The sequence below is a fragment of the Harpia harpyja genome, chromosome 1 (genome assembly GCF_026419915.1).
Source record: "Harpia harpyja isolate bHarHar1 chromosome 1, bHarHar1 primary haplotype, whole genome shotgun sequence".
Taxonomy (NCBI): domain Eukaryota; kingdom Metazoa; phylum Chordata; class Aves; order Accipitriformes; family Accipitridae; genus Harpia; species Harpia harpyja.
Genome location: NC_068940.1, coordinates 1690696 through 1713693, shown reverse-complemented (window position 1 = coordinate 1713693; position 22998 = coordinate 1690696). Strand labels below are relative to the sequence as shown.

At 43.8% G+C, this 22998-nt stretch overlaps 1 protein-coding gene across 9 annotated transcripts in view; it reads left to right on the top strand.

Annotated features, from left to right (window-relative positions):
- The window catches only part of TNS3 (tensin 3), a 242930-nt gene that overhangs the window by 196493 nt on the left and 23439 nt on the right, over positions 1-22998 (top strand). For all 9 annotated transcript variants that reach the window (XM_052794721.1, XM_052794645.1, XM_052794572.1 and 6 more), the window contains one exon: positions 22300-22471. In XM_052794721.1, the coding sequence (XP_052650681.1) occupies positions 22300-22471 (172 nt within the window). The remainder of the gene's footprint in view (positions 1-22299; positions 22472-22998) is intronic.

Genomic DNA, 22998 nt, shown 5'->3' with positions numbered 1-22998 from the left:
GAATGGTAGATCTTGTGACGAAAATGCTGCCCTACAGGAATTCATATGTAATAAGGTTTTTAGCTTGGGACATTTTAAAGTCTCTTACACGTCGTAAGTCTTCCATCAATGGTAGCTCAACAGGTCTGACTGCTCGTGGATCCCACGCTAATACCGTTAAAGCAAATAACTGTGGATATGTTCTCCTTCAAGAAGATCCACCCTATAGACTTCATCCCTTATTTGGTGCACCTCGTTTTAATCCAGTCTGTCTACTATATGTTCGGTCTTGACTCACTTTTTATAACACTGTGAATTTAAAATGGAACAACAGCCTTTTTTCAGAAGGAGTTATTAACTGAGAAAAACCTGGAACCAGCAGCAACACAGAAAACAGCACCTGCACGCTTGGCAATGCAGTCCACTAGAAACTCTCTCTTCACTGCATATCTTGGCAGCTGGCAGCCACACAACATTAAGGCTTTGATTCTGTCTGCAAAGCCTGCGTTGCAGATGCTCCCAAGCTCTTCAAAGACTGCCTGGCCATCCGTGGCCTCGAGTGCCCCGCGTGGCTGCGCGGTCCCGTGGCAATGGAAGTGCCTGCCACCAAAGTAAGGCGAGGGAGTATTTAGGAGAGACGCTTTTCAACAGATGGCCCACAAGCGTAGAATTTACTCACAGTGCATAACAGAACGACCACAAACCTTGTGGCGTTTTCAACAAATTATAAAGCATGCCGCTTCTGCGTGATTTTCCTGCATAACAAAACATTTGAGGGGGAAAACCCCAAGAATATAAGGGAAATTGCGGGGGTGAGACCTGAGCTTTGCGCGTTTTGTCTAATGCGTTTACGTGATGAAATGGTTTACTGGTGACTGCAAAATACACGTGAGATAGACCCGTGAACCCTCATAATTTGAATTCTCTGTTAGAAATATGTGGGCAATTTGAGGACTTATCACCATTTCCAAATGACACACAAAAAAGCTCGAGGCTTTTATAAAAGTCTGTGTTGCGTTAATCCCTGTTCATTGTGCACTGTCAGTGTTACCAATTGAAGCACACAAATATGCTACTGGTAAGCGTACTAAACATACTTCTGAGTTACAGTAACAACGTGAAAAAATAAGTGGCCCACCATTTTTCTGACAGTTCAGAAAGCAAATAAAAACCAGTATGCTAGGAAGTTCAGAGGCACTTGATCCATTCTAAGAAGTTGTTATGCTTATCAAGTGACAGGTACTGAGCTTTTGGAGTATCACCTTTGGTATATTCCTGTTCTCTGTAAAAGTGAAGCTTTGCATCAGATACTTGCTATCACGGTTAGTAAATTGCACCAAGATTATATGGTGAGCACTCACTTGTGTGCTCTCTCCCTTTCTCTCTGTTTACCATTTTGCAAAACCAGTTGTGTGTTCTGGAAGATGCTCATTGATATTTTTCATTGTAAACAGATGAAGTGATGCTTCTTTCTGTTATATTTATTTAATTACATAGGTATTTTATCCAACAAACAGGCATTTACAATAAACAATTAAAACTTCTGATTTAAGTATTGGATTATAAGGTTAATTCTTACTGTCCGCATATTGCTTGCTTATTTTCAGAAAGTCTTGAAAAATCACACAATTCCTTTAATAGCCTTTGGAATTGTCAGTTTGCTTTCATTTTTTTTCCCACCTCCTGCCCTCTTCCACCACCCCCTGCTCTGAAAATGTGATATATTAGATTTATTTTTTATATATATATATATATACACACACACATATATATATACATACATACTTTTTTCCTAAGTGACTTTAGGATCCCTGAAGGGCCACAGGTACATTGAATTTTTTCCCCTCCATTCCCAGAAGGTTTGGCACTGACTTAGCATTTGGAATGGGAAAAGTGGGAGAAAATTCCTGGAATGGAAAAAACTGGGTGCATGTGTTGGGGGAGAAACAGCAGGAAGGAAGCTGGGGAGGAGTAGAGTCGCTATAGCTGGGGCTGAGATGCGATGAAGGTATGTTAAGAAGAACTAGTAGAGAAAGCAGAATAGATTCTTGTTTTTTTTCAGTCCTTCATCAAGCACTGTGTTAAAAACACAAACTCTAAATGGGTTGTAAATAAAATGAAGTCTGAATAGTACTGCATCTGTAGCATTTCAAGGAAAACAATGTGAAGGCAATCTGAGAATTTCAATCGCACTGCTAGGTTGTGCCCGCTATTGTTATTGGATTTCCTGAATAGTCTCAGTTTGTGTCAGTGCTCTCACACTGTTTTAAGAATTTGTTCAGAAAGCTTCAAGAATAAAGTAAATGAAAATGAAATTCTTTGCTGGGAGATTATAAAACAGCTATGAAGATAATGTAGTGCTGCAGGTGAGAGGTTCTGGATCTGTGGGATAGTCACTGGGATCCTTGAATTGATCTGTATACCAGATAAACTCTAGGAAATAAAAAATTGTAAGAGAAGTATTATATAGACTTCTTTATAAGAAGATGAAATCGCACCATGTGAGTTTTATTGCTTTCAAAAAGCCTGAAAAAATTTGTGATTTCTTGTTATTATCATTTATTCTATTCAGATTTTTGTTTACCATGCTTTTTTCTTTGAAGATAAGTGGAGAACAAGTTAATGAAATGTATAAGAAGGTTAAGGGAACATTCATTCAGATCTTCTTAATTGCTGGAGCCAAGCTGAGCTTTCATTTGCAGACGTATGCATTTACCCACTAATATCAGAAAGTTGAATCATATGAATGACAGCAAGGTTTATATTTTGTTTATTTTGTTGAAACTGTTTAATGCAAAAATTGGAATAAATTATGTCAAGAAAAGGTTTGTTTTTCCTGAGCACTCAAGAACCCCTCTGTACTGAGGGTAGAGAATAGATGCAGCTCCTAGTTTCCTAAGATGGGATGCATTAGATTATAAATCCATTCTACGCTTGGTCACAGCAAAATGTTATCCAAAGATCAGCAAAATATTTGTTGTTCTGGAAAACAGTGGGAGTATTTTAAAAATAGCTTGAGATTACACATCGGTTGTGGCTTTCTTTTTTCATTGTTGTTACTTTGATGTTTTCATGTCTGGTCAAAAGAGAGTGTATTATTAATACCTTTCATTCAGTGCTTTCGAAGGGTGCCTGTTGGTTGTAATCCTCTGCAAGCTGATTTGATGCCCAACGGGGAGATGACACACTCAGAGAGTTGATAAAACTGCCTAGTACTAAGGTATGCATAAACTGTGCATTTTAATGAAAGCTGAGACTTGTGTGTAAGTAAGAGGGACCTTATATTGCACTCGCATCCCTTGAAATTGTAAGATCAAGCTCAAACACTCTATGAAACAGCTAAGTATAATGTTAAATGAAAATGTTTCTGCTGTGCTTAGATTTTATTTCTTTTATCTTACCATTTATTTCTATGTCTGAGTGGCAGCCTAGCAATTTGAAAACTCTGCCTGCCTGTGTTCAACTGCCACAAATATTTTGGCAATGTAGTTATTATAAAGGATGTTTGAAAAAGAAGACAAAGTTTAAGAAAACATCAGAAAACAAAGTAGAGAACGTTGAATATGTTCAAAATATGTCCTCTGTATGCAATATTTGTTCTAGAAATTTCATTCCAATTTATGCTCCGTCAGGGAGCATAGTATACAACCAGTCTGTCTGGATCATTGCTAAGGACCAAAGTCAGCTTACCATGTAGATGCACTAAGAGACTTGTAAATACCTGCATGTCAAAGGACTGTTTTCAGATGTCATTCAGGAAATTGATGCATTTTGGAAAACCCAGGTTGAGTTACTCTTGAGAGGAAAAGCAGGTCAGAAAAGGCCCACGGGTCGCCAGAAGAGAATACCAAAGCAAGGGAGTGTTAGCACTGCGGGTCGCAGCTCTGGCACTTTACAGTCTGAGGAATCCTCCTCCTCCTGCTCCCACTGCCCAGAGCTGAGGGCTGCGAGTTCAGTGGGCATCAGCATTGCAACCAGCAAAGTACACGTTGTGACTTCAATGCAGTGACGTTATATGTGATCGCTCAGGTCTTGACAGGTCTGTACAGTCATGCTATTAAAGCCATTGGCGTTTACAAGCGCGATTGTCTTCTCCGTTTCCCACCAGCTGACCCTAAGTCTTAGACATTTTCTAAATCACATTTAGAAGGAGGAGAAGCTTTTGCCGTGCAAATCTAATAGCCAGTTAGAGGATTCATGTGTCACGGGAGAGGTCCAAGGTCCTCTCCCTCTTCGGCATGATTATCAGCGGGAATCGAACCTGGCGTTCCTATGCAAGTCTGAAAACCATGATGCTTTTGAGCCAAATTTTTATTTCTGGCTTAGTTCATAGACATTACTATTTAATACAAGTTAGAATAACGGTAGAGCAGGCTTCTCACAGGAGGAGAGCTTGAATTCAAATCTGTGGCCTGATTTAGAGGAGGTCTTCTGAACAGGATAGAGGATAAAGGGCTAACTGTATTAGACTACGTAAAGTCTGTAAGTGTGAAACTCGTATAAAGATATTCCTGTGGTCTGGAATTGTCACCTTTCTACAGTAGCATAAACCCCTCCCTTGTGCAGTGTTCATTACCTCGCCTTAGGTGACCAAATGAACGTGATTCTTCCAAAGCTCTCATTTCCCATCTATTATATGGCAAATCCAGGCTTGTGCCCTGGGGCTTTGAATTCCATTTAGCAGCAATACATCTGAACATTTAATTGCGCAGTGTGCAGCTTACATCCTTCCTGTAGCTCTAGTCTAAAGGTGTTTTCTCTTGAGAGAAAGAAGCAGCATTATCTGGTATTTATTTATTTATTTAAGGGTTTATTATATTTTCCATCCAAGGTAACTGACTGTCCTTGGAATATGTGCCTGTTAGCTGAAAAGATGATGGCATTTCCAAAGGTGCTGAACACAGCTTTTCGTTATATTCACTGGTATCTAGGAGAGCTCATAATTTCTAAAATTCAAGCAATAAAATAAACAGTAATTCTGAAGTTGTGAATGTCAAAAAAATGTTGTTTACATAATCAAAATATTACACAGGAAAAAACGTGTTTATACAAGCCTTCAGTGTTGTAACTTTTGATCGTGGTCTCAAAGCAGATGTGCCTCTTCAGTTAAACTTGAAATACACCCTGATAATACACTGGTGGCTGGTTGTCGTGGACAGAGTCATGCGCGTCACTCCTAAGAGAGAAGCAACAACGTGCTTTATTGGTGTGAGACAGTGAGTTAACAAAGTTCAGTGGTAAACGTGATGGTGGTTTAACAAGACTCGATGGCAAGGTACACTTGAGTATTTACTGCATAGAGGACAGGGTCAGACAAAACTGCCAGGGAGACCCTCCCGTTGAGTCACGAGGTTCAGAAAGGACCCCCTTGCGATCTAAACCCTGTCTCAGAGGGGAGTTTAGGTGCAGCTGGATCCAGACTTAGTCCCAGACTTGGTCAATAGTTTATGTCTAAAGGATTATATGTGCGCAATCAACCCTTGCTATCATTTAGCTAAGATTTCAAAGTTTCAGCGCGCTCATTCCCAATTCATTTACCGAGTACCTGACGCGATAGGGACTCTCTCAACCTCGAGGAGTAACCTTGAGAGCCGTCCCTACCCAAGGGGAGATCCTGGTGTGCAGCCTGCTGCCGTGCAGGAGAGCTCAAGGGGCCCTGGGCTGTCCGCTATGTTTGGAGTAAGGTGATTAACTTATTGTCACATTTGCATACCAGCCGTCTTTTGGTTGGCGCATGCTCAATTAGCCCTTGGCTACTGTGGTGTTGTGTGTCTCCCCCGAATCTGCTTTGAGCAGATGCAGCCATCGCGACCAGACGCGTCCGTTACGACCGACCGCCACTGGTGGGTGTCACCTGAGGAGGGTTATGGGAAATACAGGTCAGGTTGGGGGGGAGCACACCGTCACAGTGGTGGTGGTGGGTTTGGGTTTTTTTCTGGGTTTTGGGGGGTTTTTTTCCTCTCTAAGAACCAGTGAAAAATTGATTACTTGAGAGGTTTCTGAAGCACTAAGTTTTAGAGAGTTTGGGTTTTATTTTTCCCTTTCAGTGGGAGAAAGTCATGCTTTTCCCCACATAAATCTGTCATTTGACCAATAACTATCTATGTATTCACTGAAGTATATATGAGTAATATCTTACATGTGTATAAAAAAGAGAAGAATCCGAAGATGAGAAGTCCATCACTAATTTTTGCTTGTTCTGACGATGCAAGAGATAAGCCATTGGCAGAAATTTACCCGCAGTTTAACAGAAATACAGGATCGGATGAGCAGGCAGTCTGGCAGATGTGGATTGTTTTTACACCTACCTGTTGATGCTAGTTAGCAGTGCGCATGGGTAGCATGCATTTTTGAGATGTTACTAGTCCTTTTGTCTGGAAAAGCTTAAATTAACAAGAATCCATAGGAACAACTACTTCCCTTGCTATGATTACATGAAACAAGCTTTTTCAAATTTTCCAGGGTGAGGCCTCCTACTATATGACGTGGCACTCGATGACTGTGATGTGCCAGAATAATCCATGTAGTTTGAGGGAAGGCTGAAGGAGAAGGCGGCTCCAAAAACTGAAGTACAGCTGTGAGCACACCTTTTCAAAACAATTAAAGTCTTAAAATGATCCTGTGTTTGGGTGCCTTGTTAGGCCTGGTCTGCCGCATTCACAAGTCAAAGATGTTCTGTAATTTCAGAATTACAGATCGTCCAGCAATGAGTGAGGACACAGAGGAAATACACATTCAGTCCCACTTAAGTGTTTACAGTCCAAAGGCCATATCGCTGTATGTTTTTAAAGATGCTGTTCTCCTACATTAACTCTCTTCATGTTTATTCCGTCCGGCAGAAGAGGAGAAAACTAAATTCGTCTGTGTTTTTCTACGCCTGATGTAGGCATGTTATTTCACAAAGCCATTCGTATTCAGACACCTAGTAAACAAAACCTGAAATGCACTGTCACTTGAGATTGACTCCCACATTTTTGTCAATAATGGGACTGGCAGGGAAACGTATGCCATTCCTTCACAAATCGTGGAGTTTGCTGAATTTGCGTCTGAGGGCCGCAGCACAGCCACAATCCTGCAGGGTTTCCTCTTGGCGAAAGGTGCATGTTACAATTCCAGCCCTGCGTTTTAAGCTACTTTGGATAGATCTTGCAGTGTGATGGTTCTGATGAAACTGGGAGTCTTGTGCACTTTACCTAGGAGGCCTTGCTATGTGAGTAAATATTACCGCCCGGCAGAGGATGGAGAACCTGACCTGATCCTTGTCTCTGTGCTGTGCCTGGCACAGCTACGAAACCAGTTTTCCTTGCCAAATAACAGACCTTCTCCTTTTGGGATGGCTTCTTCTCACAAACTGCGCTCACTTAAACCCAACCAGTTCCTCACCCGAGACGTCCAACACCCCCCTTCCCTTCCTAACTGTTACTTCTGTGCTGGTGTATACAGTAAAATTTCAGTCTGGCCCTTTATATCTCCTGGCTTGAGAGTTCCAGGTATTTTTTCTTTTCTTCCCTGGAACTCAGCTGGCTGAAACTTGGAGCTTGTGACAGAAGGACAAACAAAAGGTGAGGTTTTGTGTCAAGCACCTTTTGTCTGTCATTAAGTGTTCATGTCAAAGAGGTTTTGTTGATGAACAGCACCGTAAGTATAAGCAAGTCTGATTCTGTTAGAAAGCTCCATGCAAAAAAAATCTTAGTGAAGGGTGAATTTGATAAAATGTTGACAGAACTCAAGTATGTTAATGATTTTAATTACCTGGCTTCTACTTGCATTACATTCGTACATTACTTTGGAGAGGAACACTTTCTCACTTAACCCAGCCTTCGCGTGGTATCTCAGACCGCTGTTACCTTCTTGGTTAAACGTTACTTATCCTTGTTCTCTTCTAAGTCAGCAAGTGCAAATAGCCGAACAAGCAAAGCTTCCAAAACTTGAAAATCAGGAAGGAAATGGGACATCCAAAGGTTTCCTGTGATGACAGTGCTTTTTATGCGGAGCCAGGAGTGCTTTCTACGGAGAGCAAATTTCTCTAATAGTTACTGTTTATAGGAGTTTGAAGACTGTGTTCGATGGCATTTGTCTCTGCCAGGAAGCATCCAAGACAAAGTGTAGTTGTATAATAAATTAATCAAAGTAACTGATGGCAGTTCTGGACTGCTGCATTAATAACCTGTTCTGCCCCTGCGGCAAGGATTGTCCCTCATTTTTTACCTGATAGCGTGGTGTATATCACGACGACTCCTTGCTATTTGGGTGTCCTGAGTGCGGCCATTATTAAGTTGTTTAACAGGAGCAGCTGCTATGAAGAAAATCAGCGGTAGGGGTGAATATTCTTATGAAGGAATAGTTCGATTTAGTTTACCTTTTGGTCTGTGGAAGAAAGCAAGATTCCAGTTAGTTTCCCAGTACTCATCTCTCTAATCAAGCCAATTTGTATGTTCTAAAGCTATCGACAGGGTTTAGTACCCGCGTTCAAAATATGTTGCCGTTAGAAATTTGAAAGCAATTGAGTAATTCACGACAGGAAAGCTTTAAATGCTCGTATTTGTTTCTGTCCATATCAAGTAGTTCCCTACAGTCATCCTTTCAGAAGATCCGGTGCCCCGGGCCACGGGAGAACAATCCGAGGAGGAAACGCGCTGCCCGTCGCGGCGTTTCCACTCATCTTCCTGACCCGTAAATAAAACCCGCTCCGAACAACGATGGGGCGACGGTGAACGCAGCGCCGTGGGGCTGCACGTGCTGTTTTGCGAGAGAAATCTTGGGAAGTGAGTCAAGCTTTAGTCAGAGCTCTGGGCGCTAAATTGATCGGAGAGCGTCGAGCCGGTTTGGCGTTACGCAGCAGCCGGGCTTTGGTCCGCATCAAAAAAGCGCTTCTCGGTTTCGCGTCGGGCAACCCCTCTGAAAGAAACCCGGCTGTGGGGTCCAGCGAAGCGGCGGGGGACCGGAGCATCTGCTCCGAACCCCAAACCCCAGTCCCAAAGCGCGCTGGGAGGCAGAGGAGGGCGGCGAGCCCTCCGTCCCCGACCCGGCTGTCCGTGTGTCCGTCCCCCTCCCCGCGGGGGGGGGGGGGGGGGGGGGGGGCGACTCCGACGGGGGCAGGGGTGCGGGGAACGGGCAGTGCGGCCGCGGGGCGGGCGGCCAAGCCGAGAGCCAGCCCAGCCGCAGTCGGGGAGTTCTTTCCCCGCCCGGCTGCAGCCCTCGCCGGCTGTCCGCAGCCCAGCGGCTGCGTGGCGAGCCGGAGCCCGGTTCTCCTTCGCTGCGGACGCCTCTTGGCTGTGAAGTTTTAACGCCCGGGGAGGCGGGGGGGGGGGGGACGACGGGGGAACGGCCGTTCCCCAGCGGCGGCTGCGCGGCGGGGCAGCTCGCCCGGCTGCCGCGCTGCCCTGAGCCGCCGCCGCCGGCATGCGGCCGGACCGCCCCCGCCGGGGGGGGGGGGCGAGGATTCCGGGCGGCCCCTGCTCCCCGGGAGAGCCGCCGGCACGATGGCTTCCACAGGTAGGGGCTCGGTTCCCCGCTCCCCCCAGCCCTCCGCCCCTTCTTTGCGCGTTTTCCTCCGGCTGGAAGCTCCGTTTCCGCGGGGTTTGTGTTTTCCCCGGCCGCCTTCCTAGCGCCGGGGGGGGGGGGGGGGGGGGTGGGTGTCTGTCTGTCTGTGTGTGTGTCTGGGGTTGAATAACGCCGGTGCGGTTGTGCAGCAAACGTTCGGAGCCCTCCGAGAAACTGAAAAGGCTTCGCAGGCGAGGGGTTTTGTCAGCGTGAGGAGGTTTTTTTGTTTGTTTTCTGCGGTCGTTGGCGGAGGGCAGGGGGCTGGGTTCGTGAACTTGGGAAGTTATTCTTCTGCTGAGGAAGACTTCTCATTTTTTGGGGGGGGGGGGGGCGGAGTGTTTTTTTTTTTAAAGTAGAAGAAACGGGGACTGCCTGGAACGTATATAATTGCTGACTACGTACAAAAACGTTGTCCAGGCTGATGCATTTTCCTCCCCCGAGGAGTTCCTAGCAATGTTACAGCAGCATTAAATTTCCTTTCAAATGCATGCAAAATGAACTGACTTTGTAAACATAAGTCCTTCCTGAACGAGGAATATCATATAGTTTTCCTACTTTCTTGCTTAACGAGAAAAACAGCGTATTGTGCCACTACCACTGGCAGAGTAATTCTTCTGATTCATGCAGTACATGTAAAATATTCTCGCTTTCTTACTCCAGATGTGAATTTTCCATCAAAATATAATATGGTCTCAGAGCAGCCAACTGTTGCATGGTACGATGCGCAGGGTGCACCAGGGTACTTGAAAGAGCCTGATTCTTTCGGCCTTGATGCAACCAATTTTTTCTATTCAGTCAGTAGCAGCAGATGCTCGTGTAAGGACTGCAACCCTGAAAGGAGAGTTCTTGAGTCACAATTCTTAAGAGACGGACCAAGAAAACACCTAATCGCTTCCCTTCTCAGTCCTGTTACATGATACTGAGCAACACTGAAGATAGACTGGACTGAGTTTGGTTTTGCCTGTTTCAATCCCAGATTATTAAAAGCAGCTTCTGAAAAATCGGGTTCCTTTTCTGGTCCTAAAATGAAAATGGTTTAGGTACACTACTTCAAAATTAAAAAGCAGCCCTCACTTTGGGTATTCAGGCTGCAGTGAGCTGGGTTCAGCCGTTTGTTACAGGCGAGTGACTCCAGAAGAGTGAACTGGTTGAAGAGGGTCACCTTTAGGCAGAATTTTTCTGACGGTAGAAGAGCAGGACCAAAGTGAGACTTTTGGTAAAGGTCTGAACGTCCGTTTGATTGCTTCCATTCCTCCTGCTGGGTAAGTGCTCCTCCGGCATCGAAAGCTGCACGCTCGGACCTCTCTGGTGCCTGCTGACACCAGGGAACTGGACTGAGATGGGAAAAGGGGAGTTCAGACTCCCTCTTCCCCTCTTTTTTGCCTTAGGAAGAGTAGATAGGATCGTACCACGAAAGTGAAAATGTCACTGATGAGTCTTGGTGCTTGCTTTCCGGAATGCCAGAAGGTCAACCCCAAGCTCACTCCCTTCTCTGTTCACTCAGTATTTGCTCCAGTTTGCCCCCCCTACCCCCACCCTTGCCCCCTTTACATTGGTTTTGCGGTGGATCTGTCAGTAGATACGAGTTGGGTTTTTCAGTTCAGCACAGGCAACCCGGACCTGCATCTCCCACATCTCAAGCAATTTTGGTAGCTAGTGAACTTTGGAGCACAGGGCAGAGATTTTACTCTCTCTTTTCTTGAAAGGTGCTTGGTCTTTCAGGGCATTCTGCCTGAAAAAGTATTACTATTTATTTTGAAGGTGCCAGTTTGTACACTTCTGTTGCCTAGTGGGTTTTTTTCCCATCTAGAACTGTTGCAGTTCAATTTTACAGTTTGGTGAAAATTGTCGTATTCAGCAATGTGAATATCTGAAATTCCACTAGGAGATAAACCATGATAAGAATGGAATTGGCTGTCTCTAAAGCCACTTAACTAATTTGCTGTGAAAACTTAGTGCGGGCATGTTAATAATTAAATTCTAATTGTTTTGTTGGATTTGTTTTTGTATATTACTGAACGGTCTGCTGTACTTAACAGGCTGAATAGTAGTGCTCTTGTTTATGCATTATGGACTGACAGTGGCTCTCTCCTAAAGAGTGTTTTAATAAATGTCACATTTTATGTTTGCATGTGACCCGGATGGCTTGAGGAGATGCCTCCGCAGCTGATTTGCATTCCTAAGACAGCAAAGCTATGCTTAAAGTCAATAGCAGAGCATCTGCAAGATCTTTTAAAATACATGAGAAGACATGTGCAACTGATTGCTTTAGTCCCTGGGGAAGTTTCCTTTTTTTTTGTTTTTTTGTTTTTTTGTTTTCTGGTACTATTTGGGAAAATAAATTAGTATAAGAAAGTCCTTCAGAAAGGCGCGATAAGAATGTTACTGCTTTGAAGATGCTGTATTGCAAATTCTATTCAGCAAATACGAGTTATTTGTATTTCAGTATTTTTGAATGAACGTATGATAGCAAGCATCTGTAACAAACGGCGTAAAGGTCTGTCAATGGAATGGCTATTTCCTCAGTAGAAAAGAAGCTGGATAGTAAGATCTTCAGGGCAGGGACTGTGGGTGGGGGAAAGCCGGGTCTGGTAAATCATCCTTTCGATACTTATCCTTGTGCAGACAGGGGCAGAGGGTAAGTGCAATTAATTCCCTGATCCTGGGGTTGCCTGGAGATAAGCTGACCCCTGGCGCAGCTTCAGAGGCTGCATTTGTTTGTTACTGGCAGGAGGCTCTGTGGGCCGTTATGGGAGCTAGAAGTTGCCGGAGCGCAGGAATGTCCCAGTGTGCACCCACTCTTGTCATGCATCTTGCCAGCAGGCGAGAATCTCCCGTGGAGGTGGCGAAGCGCCAGCCTTGCTCACCCGGTGCTTGCTGGGGAGGGCTGCTGTGCCAAGGATGTGTCCTCAAGGGGCAACACGGATGATTTACAGCCCTCTTTAGGCGTAAGGCAAGAACGCATTTTTTTTTTTCCCAAATACATTTGAAAGGTTCCCAAAACACAGCGAACACTTTCTAAATGCACACAATAAATAATCGCATGAAGTTAGAAGCCTTCGGCACTGCAGCGTAGCTTACCTTTAAGTACTAGCAGTTTGGGTTCCAACTGTCGAATGTGTTATTTCTTCCACCAAATAAATGTCTCTGAGAAATACTTTACTGCCTCTCCAGATTTGCTGTTTTTTTTCCGAGGTTGTCAGCCACCACATCGTTGTGTTTTCTGTAAGAGCCAAACATGCAATACATATTCCACCGAGATCCTTCTCAGTACTGTTTAATGAAGCAACTGAAGCTGCCCTTTCCAGCGCCGAGAGGTTAGTATGTGGATGGATGCTAAAGCCACCATCTTCATAGCTTCTCCAGGTTCAGCCCGACTGATCTGGATACTTGCAGAGAGAGTTGATCCACTCAAACAGGCATGAGCAGGATCTCCAAGCAATAGTAACTTTGTCTTTCCCTTCACAAGCATTTGTTCTATTATATCTGTTTGCTATTGGTGGGGTTTGGAAAAGCGGGGGAACTGAACTGCAGGTGCTGCTGTGATGGTACATGGTTTTGACTCATGACATGTTCTCCTTCTGAAAGAACATAGACAATTGTGAAGAAGAGTTTACGGATGTGCATAAAAACCAGCGGATTCCGCGCCAACAGAGAAACTGCCCCTGTTCCATCCATTAAAAAAAACCCAACACAAAACCCCCAAACCTAAACCCCCCTCTTCTTATCCCTCAACTGCATGCCTTTTTTTTCCTGTTAGTGAGTTAGACCAGTGGTCTCCGAAGTGGAGTGTGTGCACTGGAAATGACTTGTGTTGTGCACTTGGAAATGACTGTGTTAAGACTCTTCTGCGTGAGGAAATTAGTGTTACCGTAGAAAGATAGAAATGATGGTTGGGAAGCACCTCAGGGGCTGTGTAGTCCAACCCGTGACTCAAAACAGGACCATTACGAGTACTGGATCCTGCTTTGTCTGAGTCAGGAAACCCCTCCTGGTGGAGGTTCCACCACAACCCTGGTTAACCTCTTCCAGCGTTGCACTGCCCATGGTGACAAAGCTCTTTTTGATTTCTAGGGAGAATTTCCCCAAGACTTTTTTGTCTGTCACTACTGAGAAGAATTCAGCTCTGTTGTCTCTTCTGGCAGAGAAGAGACCCTCTTCTAGTAGTTTTAGGCTGCTTTTAGGTTCCCCACCTAGTTGCTTTTCTTCTCCAGACTAAACAATCCCAGCTCCATCATCCTGTCGTCATGGGCTGTGTGAGCAAGGCCCTGGTCAGCTTGGTAGCCTTCCACTGGGTCCCATCCAGGTTCTCATGTTCCTGAACTGGTGGCCTAACACTGAGTTTAGTATTCCAAGTGAAGCCTTTCCAGCATCAAATACAGAGGAGTAATAACCAGCTTCCTTTGATCTGCTGGCCGTGTTCGTCCTGCTGTAGCTCAGTATGCGAACAAAGTGAAGACTCTATTTCAGCCTGATACCCACTGCAACTCCTGATCCTTTTCAGCAGGGCTGCTAATTACTGGTTGGATCCCAACCCGTATTGTTGCAAGGTCTTGTTCTGCCCCAGATACAGATTTTTTTGTATTTCATGTTGATCTTAAGATTTCTGTTGGTCCAGTCCTCACTCAAGTTCACCAAGGTCCCGATACTCATTATTGCCATTCTTAAAGATGGGCTTAATGTTATCCCTTTCCTAGTTATTAGTGTGGTTCAGTGAAGCAGCATCACTGGTATGGACATCAACCCTTATTTTAAGTTCTCAGATTTTCTTAAGAAAATTAGAAAGGTGGACTTCCAAATTCCATGCTAATTGATACCATTCAGTTGCGCGGGAGTTAATCTGAGCAAAACAGGGTCTTTATACCTTAGTTTGTATGCCTTTGTTTTTGCCGTCTAAGGTGAAGTAAAAAGCAAAAAACGTGAAAAGAAGGTAAAAACTCTGTTAGTATTTTAGGATTTTTTTTTTTTCTAAATAGTTTAGACTTTTGAAGAAATACTGGGAAAAGCAGGGGCTCTGTTGCTATAGTCAAAGTCAGTAAACTAGCTAGTCAGTCAATCTGATTAGATTAGTCAATCTTATAGTATAAAATCCAGTTTATTTATAAAATACACTTGTAGAAAATGTTGTAGATTTTCACGCTTCTTCAGAGCTCCGTGGCAGTGGAGACTTTATATAGCTTGGTGACTACGGTGGGCCAAATGACGAGGGGCTGATTCAGCATTTGGTTGCTGCGGGTTTTGGGGGGAGATTGCTGGAATAAGAAGCCAGCTAACGATGACAATCGTTATCTCAGTCTACAAGGTGTTATTAGGAAAGTTTCTTAACAGATACCTGTTTTCTAAAATATAAACCTTCCAAATCTATCCTCCCAAAAATGTGAAGATCATTAACTTCTTTTTGACGACAACGAACAGGAGGGTGTTTTGTTGCTGCCTGGGGTTGTTAAGGGTTTTGCTTTCAGTGTGTATGGCTTACGTCAGCTTACTTGTGTTTTAACTCTTCCCAACCAAATGAAACAGTAATACAGTAAATTAGGTGTTGTTCTCAGAGCTCTTTGTTTGAAACACTTAGGAAATAATGGTGGAAGCTGGCTAGCAGCAACAGCTTAGGGGAATTTAGCCCTGAATGAGAGGTGGAACAACTCGTGTTGGAAAGGATAGCATATACTATGCAAAAGAGGTAATAAAGGTATTCTCTTCCCTGGCAGCTGAAATTATGAAAGCCAAGATCTTAAGTATCTTTCATAGATTTCCACATATTCCATGGAAAGGAAGGAACAGCGGGACCAAAGTTGATGGGTTTCATGGAAGAGAATAATTTGGTTCACTATTTTTGTGAAATTGAAAGCAGAATATAGCAAGTATAAAAGGTCAGAGTTTCAGTGAAGTCAATAGTTTGCACACTGACTGAAAGCAAGAGAGAGTTTCAGCATTATCTCAGTGTCTCTTACTAACTTTGGCACTTCAGCATTTGGAAAAGCAGGAGAGAGAGTGAAAGGGAAGGTGGCTCCCCCCCACGATCCTTAGCATGCTGATGGACTTGGAAAGGTGTTAGATTGTTAACTGGTTTAAGTGGGTCATCTCGCTGTCTCCTTTCTCCATACGCAGGGTTTTTAATTCCGGCCTTCCCCGTGTGCTCCGCGGAGGTTGCTGAGTTGCTCCTTAGCTTCACCGGTGCCAGTGCTGTTGCTAGCACGCTGTCAGCTGCTGGAGGGACTCTTTCTCCAGGGAGCCAAATCCTTTTGTCAGAAATATGCTGTTTCCAGGGTTTCTGGCTTTACGTAGTAGCATAAGCCTCTGCTACTCCGTACGCACACTGCGCAGTTGGAATTGTGCGCTCCTTTTCACTTCATCTGGTCAAATGAGCTGTCGCTGGATGTTGCACGTCAGTACCTCTCTTCACTGAAGCTCTCTTCCTTGCTCCAATTTTTTCTTCAAAACTGTGATTTTCCAACTGATCTTTCTGTCAACATTTCCCTTGCTGAAATACTGGCAAAATGTCTTAGAAGAACTAAAATTGTGCCTACTTGGTATCATTAGCTCTGTACTTTGCTTGGTGGTGTTTTTGCTTTCATTGATTGTTTCCCTGATAAAGCTTCCTCCACTCTTTTCCCTTTGTAGATTTTAAGGTTTGGAAAGAAACATATCTAAGCAAACCTCTTTCATAAAATGTGCTTAAGATCTTCGTCCGGTACTTTATGTCTTACTGATACATTTCAAGCCATGGAGCCATCCACCGTGTCTCTAGATGGGTTGTTCTGATGCTTAATACTAAAGGCTAGGGTTTTCTTCGATCTTTGCTTTACCTTTCGTTTTATGTGTAACATGTCAACTCTGAGTTGAGCCTAAATCTTCTGCAAGACATTCAGGTGAATGACGGACTAACTTGCTTAATGATTAATAAAATTTAATATTGGAAAAGGGAAGTGGCCATCTTTTGACCCATGGTCTCCTGGATGAAATAAAGTTGTGTCAGCAGAGACTATTGTAATAGAAACACTTACAGTTCCCTAGATGTGGGAAGGAGAAGTGAACAGCTCAGCGCTGTGTGGTGGAGTTTACATTGGCAGTAACGTAAACTCCAATTGGTAGTTGGAGCCAGCTGGATGCCAAGTTGCAAAGTGCCACGGAGTTTTTGGTCAATGCTGGGCAGCACTGCGTGCATGTTTTCCAAGATGTTTCAAAGGGAAGAAGATCTTGAATACTTGTCTGGTAGGACAAATCCAAGGTGAGTCCTGGGAGAATGAGAAATACCAAGTCCTTAGTGGGATGCAACCATCCAAAACCAAAAAAATGCTTCTGCTGTGTAGAGAAGATACCGAACGTTCTTCCATTACATTCCTAGATGTCTTCAGTTCTGTCTTTGTAGATGAGTTTGTTAGGAAAGCTGTCTAAAGGAATGGGCTCATCAGCTGTTCGTGTGAACAGTGAGAGGTGGAAGCGGAGGGACCTCTGAATGAGAGGGTTGATAGGAGCAATGTTTCACAGCCACGTGTGCTGTGCCTGCTTGCAATCCTTTTGTTAGGCTGGATTTTTTCATCATTGCTGAAGCCATCAAAGGGTGGATCAAGAAATAGACTGTGAAATTTAAAAGTATTGCACAAAGCTTCTTATCCTTCTGCTGCTCTTTACGGCTGGCAGTGGCTCGGTTACTTTGGCTTACTTTAGAGCAATATGCTTTTCTGTGTCCCATTCAGCTTTTAGGCTGGCCTGAGATAGTTTGGGAGTGGTCAGCTCAGGGTTTTGGGAGTGACTTAGAGCTCCCTTTCCCCAAAAGGTGTAACTGATGATCTTGACTGGAGTTTTCAAGCTCATGCAATGCGGGTTAGCTATCACTTTCTCACAAAAAAGGACTACAAAGATGGAATATATGAGAAGCTGCTAAAACGCAAGGTATGACAGTGGAATGACTGCTCCTTTCACTTCCCTGCCATTGTTGCACCATTGTCTCCAAAGCTGTGAGGTGATTTTGCCCTTCAGCTGCTACAAGAAAGAGGAAAAGGAACATTTTTATGTATCTTTTATTTGGACCATGGCTGGGTTAAGCCACTCTGGGGTTTTTTGGTGGAATTTTTTTTCAGGGTTCCTTTTTCTTTTTTGTTTCAATAGATGTAGTGAATTAAAATAAAAGTTAATCTATAACATCTTACTTTATATAGCTGTGTCTTAGGCACATCCAGGAGTTTCTGCTTAAAAGTGAAAGAAGCTTGTGACTTTTACAAGTATTTGTCCTTTGCTGCCAAGTGGGACAGTAGAAGAGTAAGCTGGATATTTTTCTGCCTTGCATATAGGCACGATAGTATTCGTTTTCTTCCTGAATGTCACTTTTCAGTAGCATATGATGCAAAGAGTCCAACTCCTCTCTTAGGTTCTGCCTGTAAAGTTGATGATCAGTGATAGTGAATGTAGATGGGCAGGTCTGACGTGGGTGCATGAAGAGACATGAACACGAATGATCCTGGTTTTCTCATGTCACTTCTTCTAAGTAGGGAGCTGCACTTTTTACATTGTCAGTGTTGTCACAGGTGCAGTGGCGTGGATTTAGTAGGGGCCTGCAGCAAGAAGGACCAATCCTTCGCAGCAGACATGCCAGGGAAGTTTGTACCATGCATACAGAATTCTGGTAGAAGCTATGAGATTGCACTGAGTAAATGATTCTGTGAGATAAAAGGGTTAACAGCTGACCGGTGAGTGTGGACTCTGCATCAGACAATAGAGAGGACATAGCTGAAATATTCAGCAAGCTTGTTTTTAATTGAAATGTAAACAAAGCTGCTTTCATGGGAAGTGCCTTTCAGATATACTTGTTTCTAGCCTGGGAAGAGTTGTACAGAGTTCACGTTCTTTCTGCAGATTACATGCCTGGCTGCCAGTGGCTTTTCACTCTTAGTTTAATATTTTACACCTGTGAAAATTGGGTATGAAAAGAAATGCTGCAGCTGTGAGCGTGACAGCGGTCCTTCCGTCATGCAGCGTTTGGTGCTCTAAAGGTGATAGCAATGGTCCAAGGCCTGAAACAGGGAAGAATCAAGTCTTGGTCCAGTTCTTCGAGCAAGTGCTGTTATTGGTGGGAGGAGGAGAGGACTTTGCTATGTAAATGCTTTAGATCGACTCTTACGCACATAGCTGAGATTGCATTGGAGTGGGAGAAGTTTTTAAGCTGTTTCAGAAGGAGTGCCCCTTCCTGCGCCCAGCTTCTTGGTAACTGGAGTCCAGTGATCCCCTGTATAGCCTGGTATCAGGGGAACAGACATAGAGGCATGAAAACAAGCAAGCGTATGGAGTTAAGCTTGTGATGCTAATCCCCCTGCCTGCAGGGAATGCATTAACCTCTCCCATACAGTAGCAGAGTCATCTCCACCTGCAGTATAATTGGGAAGCATCTGCAGGTTCCTGTGGAGAGATGAGATGTCTGTTGCACTTAATGATGTTTTGTCTTACAGATGCTGCCGTCGCTAGATTCATCTGCTTTTAGCCCAGTGAAAATTGTGTTTCTGGGGAGGCTCTAGTAGTCTCCAGACGTACAACGTTAGTTTGACCAACCCGCCTTCAACTAATCAGCTTTTTCTCAGATAATAGTTAAGACAAAGTAATCCTACTTTGTTATATATTGAAATCATTGCTTAACATCAATGTTCATAACACTTGGGTAAACAGTCAATCTTTGTAATACTTGTGTAAACAAACACCACTGATTTCAGTAGGAATATGGCCTAAATGATGGGTTTATGCAGCCAGCTTTTTCTGACTGTTTGCACCAGTATGAGAATGAGTGTAATGTATCTGAGCTATTAGAGAGATACAGATTTCTCTAGCTCTTCCACACCACACACATTTCTGCAGTATTTCCTTAAAGTTCATTTTTATGGCTGGTGTGGATATAGTTAAAGTAATGGGTATAGTTAAAAGACAGTGTTGCAGTTTTGTAATGTTTCCCTCATCCAATTACATGTTTGTTCTGTACAGTATGTGTGCTATGTGAGGAATTCAAATGGTTTTCAGTCAGGACACTGATTTGCAGATTTTCTTATCTCTGGCATTTCTTTCAAGTACCTTGCACCCTCCTCTTTTAAATAATAGCAGAGCCGGGCTCTGCCATGAATTGAAGGGAAAAGGATTTATTCAGACTTGTTTCAGTGGCGCTCACAGAAATAGTGAGAACCTTCCTCCTTTTTACATTACGAAGATTTTCTTATGGAAAAGATGCATTAATATGATCTTAACTCTTTGTAGGGCTGGAATTGTTCCGCAGCTTTCTTCTGTATTTTTTCTCCCTCAGTCTTTTGAAGTGTATCTACTCAAGAGACAGTAATTAGAGATTGTTTCATTTGTGATCATCTTACTGGGTTCCGGTCCTGCAAGTGCTGAGGTCAATGGAACTATTCAGGTGTATGAAGCTATTCAGATGCACAGGCATTTGCAGTATCTTAGTGCATGGCTTTTTCTGTGATAGAAAATAGTGCCGTCGAACCTGGGCTTATGTGAGTAGGTGTTGGATTGCTTTAGACTATACCAGAATAATTAAATGTAATCCTCATTAGAGCTTGACTGGTTATTAAAATGTACCTGTAAAGAAGGGGATTAAACTGTTCCTGTATAAAGCTCTTCAGTAATAGCATCCACATTATTCCTCATCCAAATGCATCTGTTTTAACTATATCCTGTAGTATTTATGTCCAGTATAATTAAGTTGAACGTAGTTTAGAGTTGAATCAATTTAGAAACCAATTACTCTGATGCTATTTGCAAGCTATTTGGAAAGAAAAGTTTACAGGCGCTTTACTTTTTTGTCTGTGTGGTGTGAACGAAGTCACACCTGAAATCCGTAGCTGCACTGGTAGCTAAACCGGGTGCTGCTATGTGCTGCTCAGCTGCCTTTCAGTTCTGTCCTTTTCGCCTCGTGTAAGCAGAAGAGTGAGAAGACTGGCTCCCACATCTTTATTCCCTCCCTTCAGATATTTATCGACATTGATAATATCACCCCTGAGCCTTCTCTTCTCCAGGCTGAAGAGTACCAGCTCTCTCAGCCCTTGCTCCTTTGAAAGCTGCTCCAGTCCCAGCAATGCTCCGGGCGTCTTTGTGGCCTTGTGCCACGTCTCTCTGGTACTGGGGAGCCCAGAAATGGGCACAGTGCTCCAGATGTGGCCTCACTAGTGCTAAGCAGAGAGGAAGGATCACCTCCCTTGACCTGCTGGCAACACTCTTTCTGATGCAGCTCAGGATGCTGTTGACCGCCTTTGCCATGAGGTTGCATTGCTGGCTAATGGGCAGCTTGCTGTCCACCAGGACCCCCAGGTCCTTCTCTGCAGAGCTGTCTTCCAACCAGTTGGCCCCCAGCATGTACTGGTGCCTGGGATTATTCCTTCCCAGGTGCCGGAGTTTGCATTTCCCCTTGTTGAACTTCTTGAGATTCCTCTTGGCCCGTTTCTCCCACTTCTAAATGGCAGCACAACCATCTGGTTTATGAGCTGCTCCTCACAGTTTTCTGTTGTCTTCAGACGTGGGGATGAAACTTTGTTCCATCATCCAGGTTGTTAATGAAGGTGTTGAACAGTACTGGTCCCAGTATCACCGCCTGGGGTATAAAGCTAGTGACTTGCCTCTTAGTGGACTTGGTGCAGCTGATCACCACCCTCGGGGCCCGGCCATTCAGCCAGTTTTCAGTCCACCTCACTGTCCACTTAAACAACCCATGCTTTGTCAGCTTGTTTATGAGGATGTGATAAAAGCCTTACTAAAGTCAAGATAAGCAACATCCACTGCTCTTCCCTTAGCCCCTAAACTAGTCAGTTCACTGAGAAGGCTATCAGGGCGGATAAGCGTGATTTCCCCTTCGTAAATCCATGCTGAGAACTCTCAGTCATCTTCTTTTCCTTCATGTGTTTGGAAATGGTTTCCAGGGTTAGTTGCTCCATCACCTTCCCAGAGACTGAGGTTAGGCTAGCCAAGCCTCCAGTTCCCCAGATCATCCTTCATGTCCTTTTTGAAGGTAGAAGTGACGCTTGCTCCCTTCCAGTCTTCAGGAATCTCTCCCAGTCGTTGTGACCTTTTAAAGATTATTGAGAGTGGCCTTGCAGTGGTATCAGCCAGCTCCGTCAGCTCTTGCGGGTTCAACCTGTCAGGCCCCAGTGGACTTATATCTGTCCAGTTTGTTTAAGTGCTCCTTTGCTTGGTCCTCCTCCACCAAGGGTAAGTCTTCCTTGATCCAGATTTTCCCTGTGGTCTCAGGGGCCTGAGATTCCCAAAGGCCTGGATCACTTGTAAAGGCTGAGGTGAAGAAGGTTTTGAGCACCTCAGCGTTTTCCATGTCATTTTCCACCGGGTCCCCTGCCCCATTCGGCAGTGGGCTGAATGGGCAGGCTGAATTAATACTCCAGTTTTCTATCACTTTGGTGTTTAAGTGCACACTGATGGTGGACACTTGACTAGGCATACCCAATTTAGCACTTAGGACTGCAGAATGCAAACCAGCTTGGAACAGATGGGTCTGTTCTCATCTTTAGGGCTAGAGAATGTGCCCTGGAGAACTGATCAAAGAGTTTGAGTAGTGCAATTCTGTGATCTTTATTCCCTCTGCCATTTGTCCTGCTGGATGTTTTCAGCAATCAACATAACGTTGTGAAATAAAATGTTACTGCTCAAACAAATAAAACCTCTTCTTTATTAGTCCTATTAAAAGAAAAACAGATTGGTTTATAAACACTCCTTTCAGTACAAGGTCCATAAAAATGTGAGTTGTTTTTTAACTTGCCTTTTACTTTGTTTCCTTTGCTGCAGAATCTCGAAGTTACACGGAAGCCATTAACCACTCCATGGTGATGTCTGACAGCACTGTGGGCACTAACCCTGCTTTGCTGAGGGCCAACATGCAGACAGATCCCTCCTTTCAGCGCTGTTTTGCATCTTCGTGTACTGTTTCAAGTAACACTCCTATCCCAGGGGGAGAAAGGTAGGAAAAGATTCTCCTACCTTATTGTTTAGTTCTCATAACTATAGTTTTCAGCCAAGATGTTACGCTTTCATCTTCATTGCAGAGCATTTGTCCAAGGACTTTGAGTGTGGTTGTGATAGTTGATGATGATGTTGTCCACCAGCTGGAATTTACCACATACACGGATGTTGTTTATACGTCAGGGACACAATTAGCTTTGAAGATAAACAGGAATACAAAAATAAATAGGAATTTATAGCTCAGTTACTTTATTATGTGCTAGCACAAGTTCATACATGCTTTCCTGTGTGCTTAACCAGCTTCTCTAGTGCTTTACTGAAAAGCATTTAATGAAATTTCACATTGGAATAAGTCATATATGAGAGAGAGGGAACACTCTTTTCACCGCAGTGTGTGCGTTTCAAGTCAGTAAAATATCAGAGGATTTGGTTTTGGTAGTGAACAGCTGACTCCCTTTCAGCTGCTTAGCAGGCTGAGAGATTTTATTATTTCATATTTGTATTGTGGTAAACATGTAGGGCTCT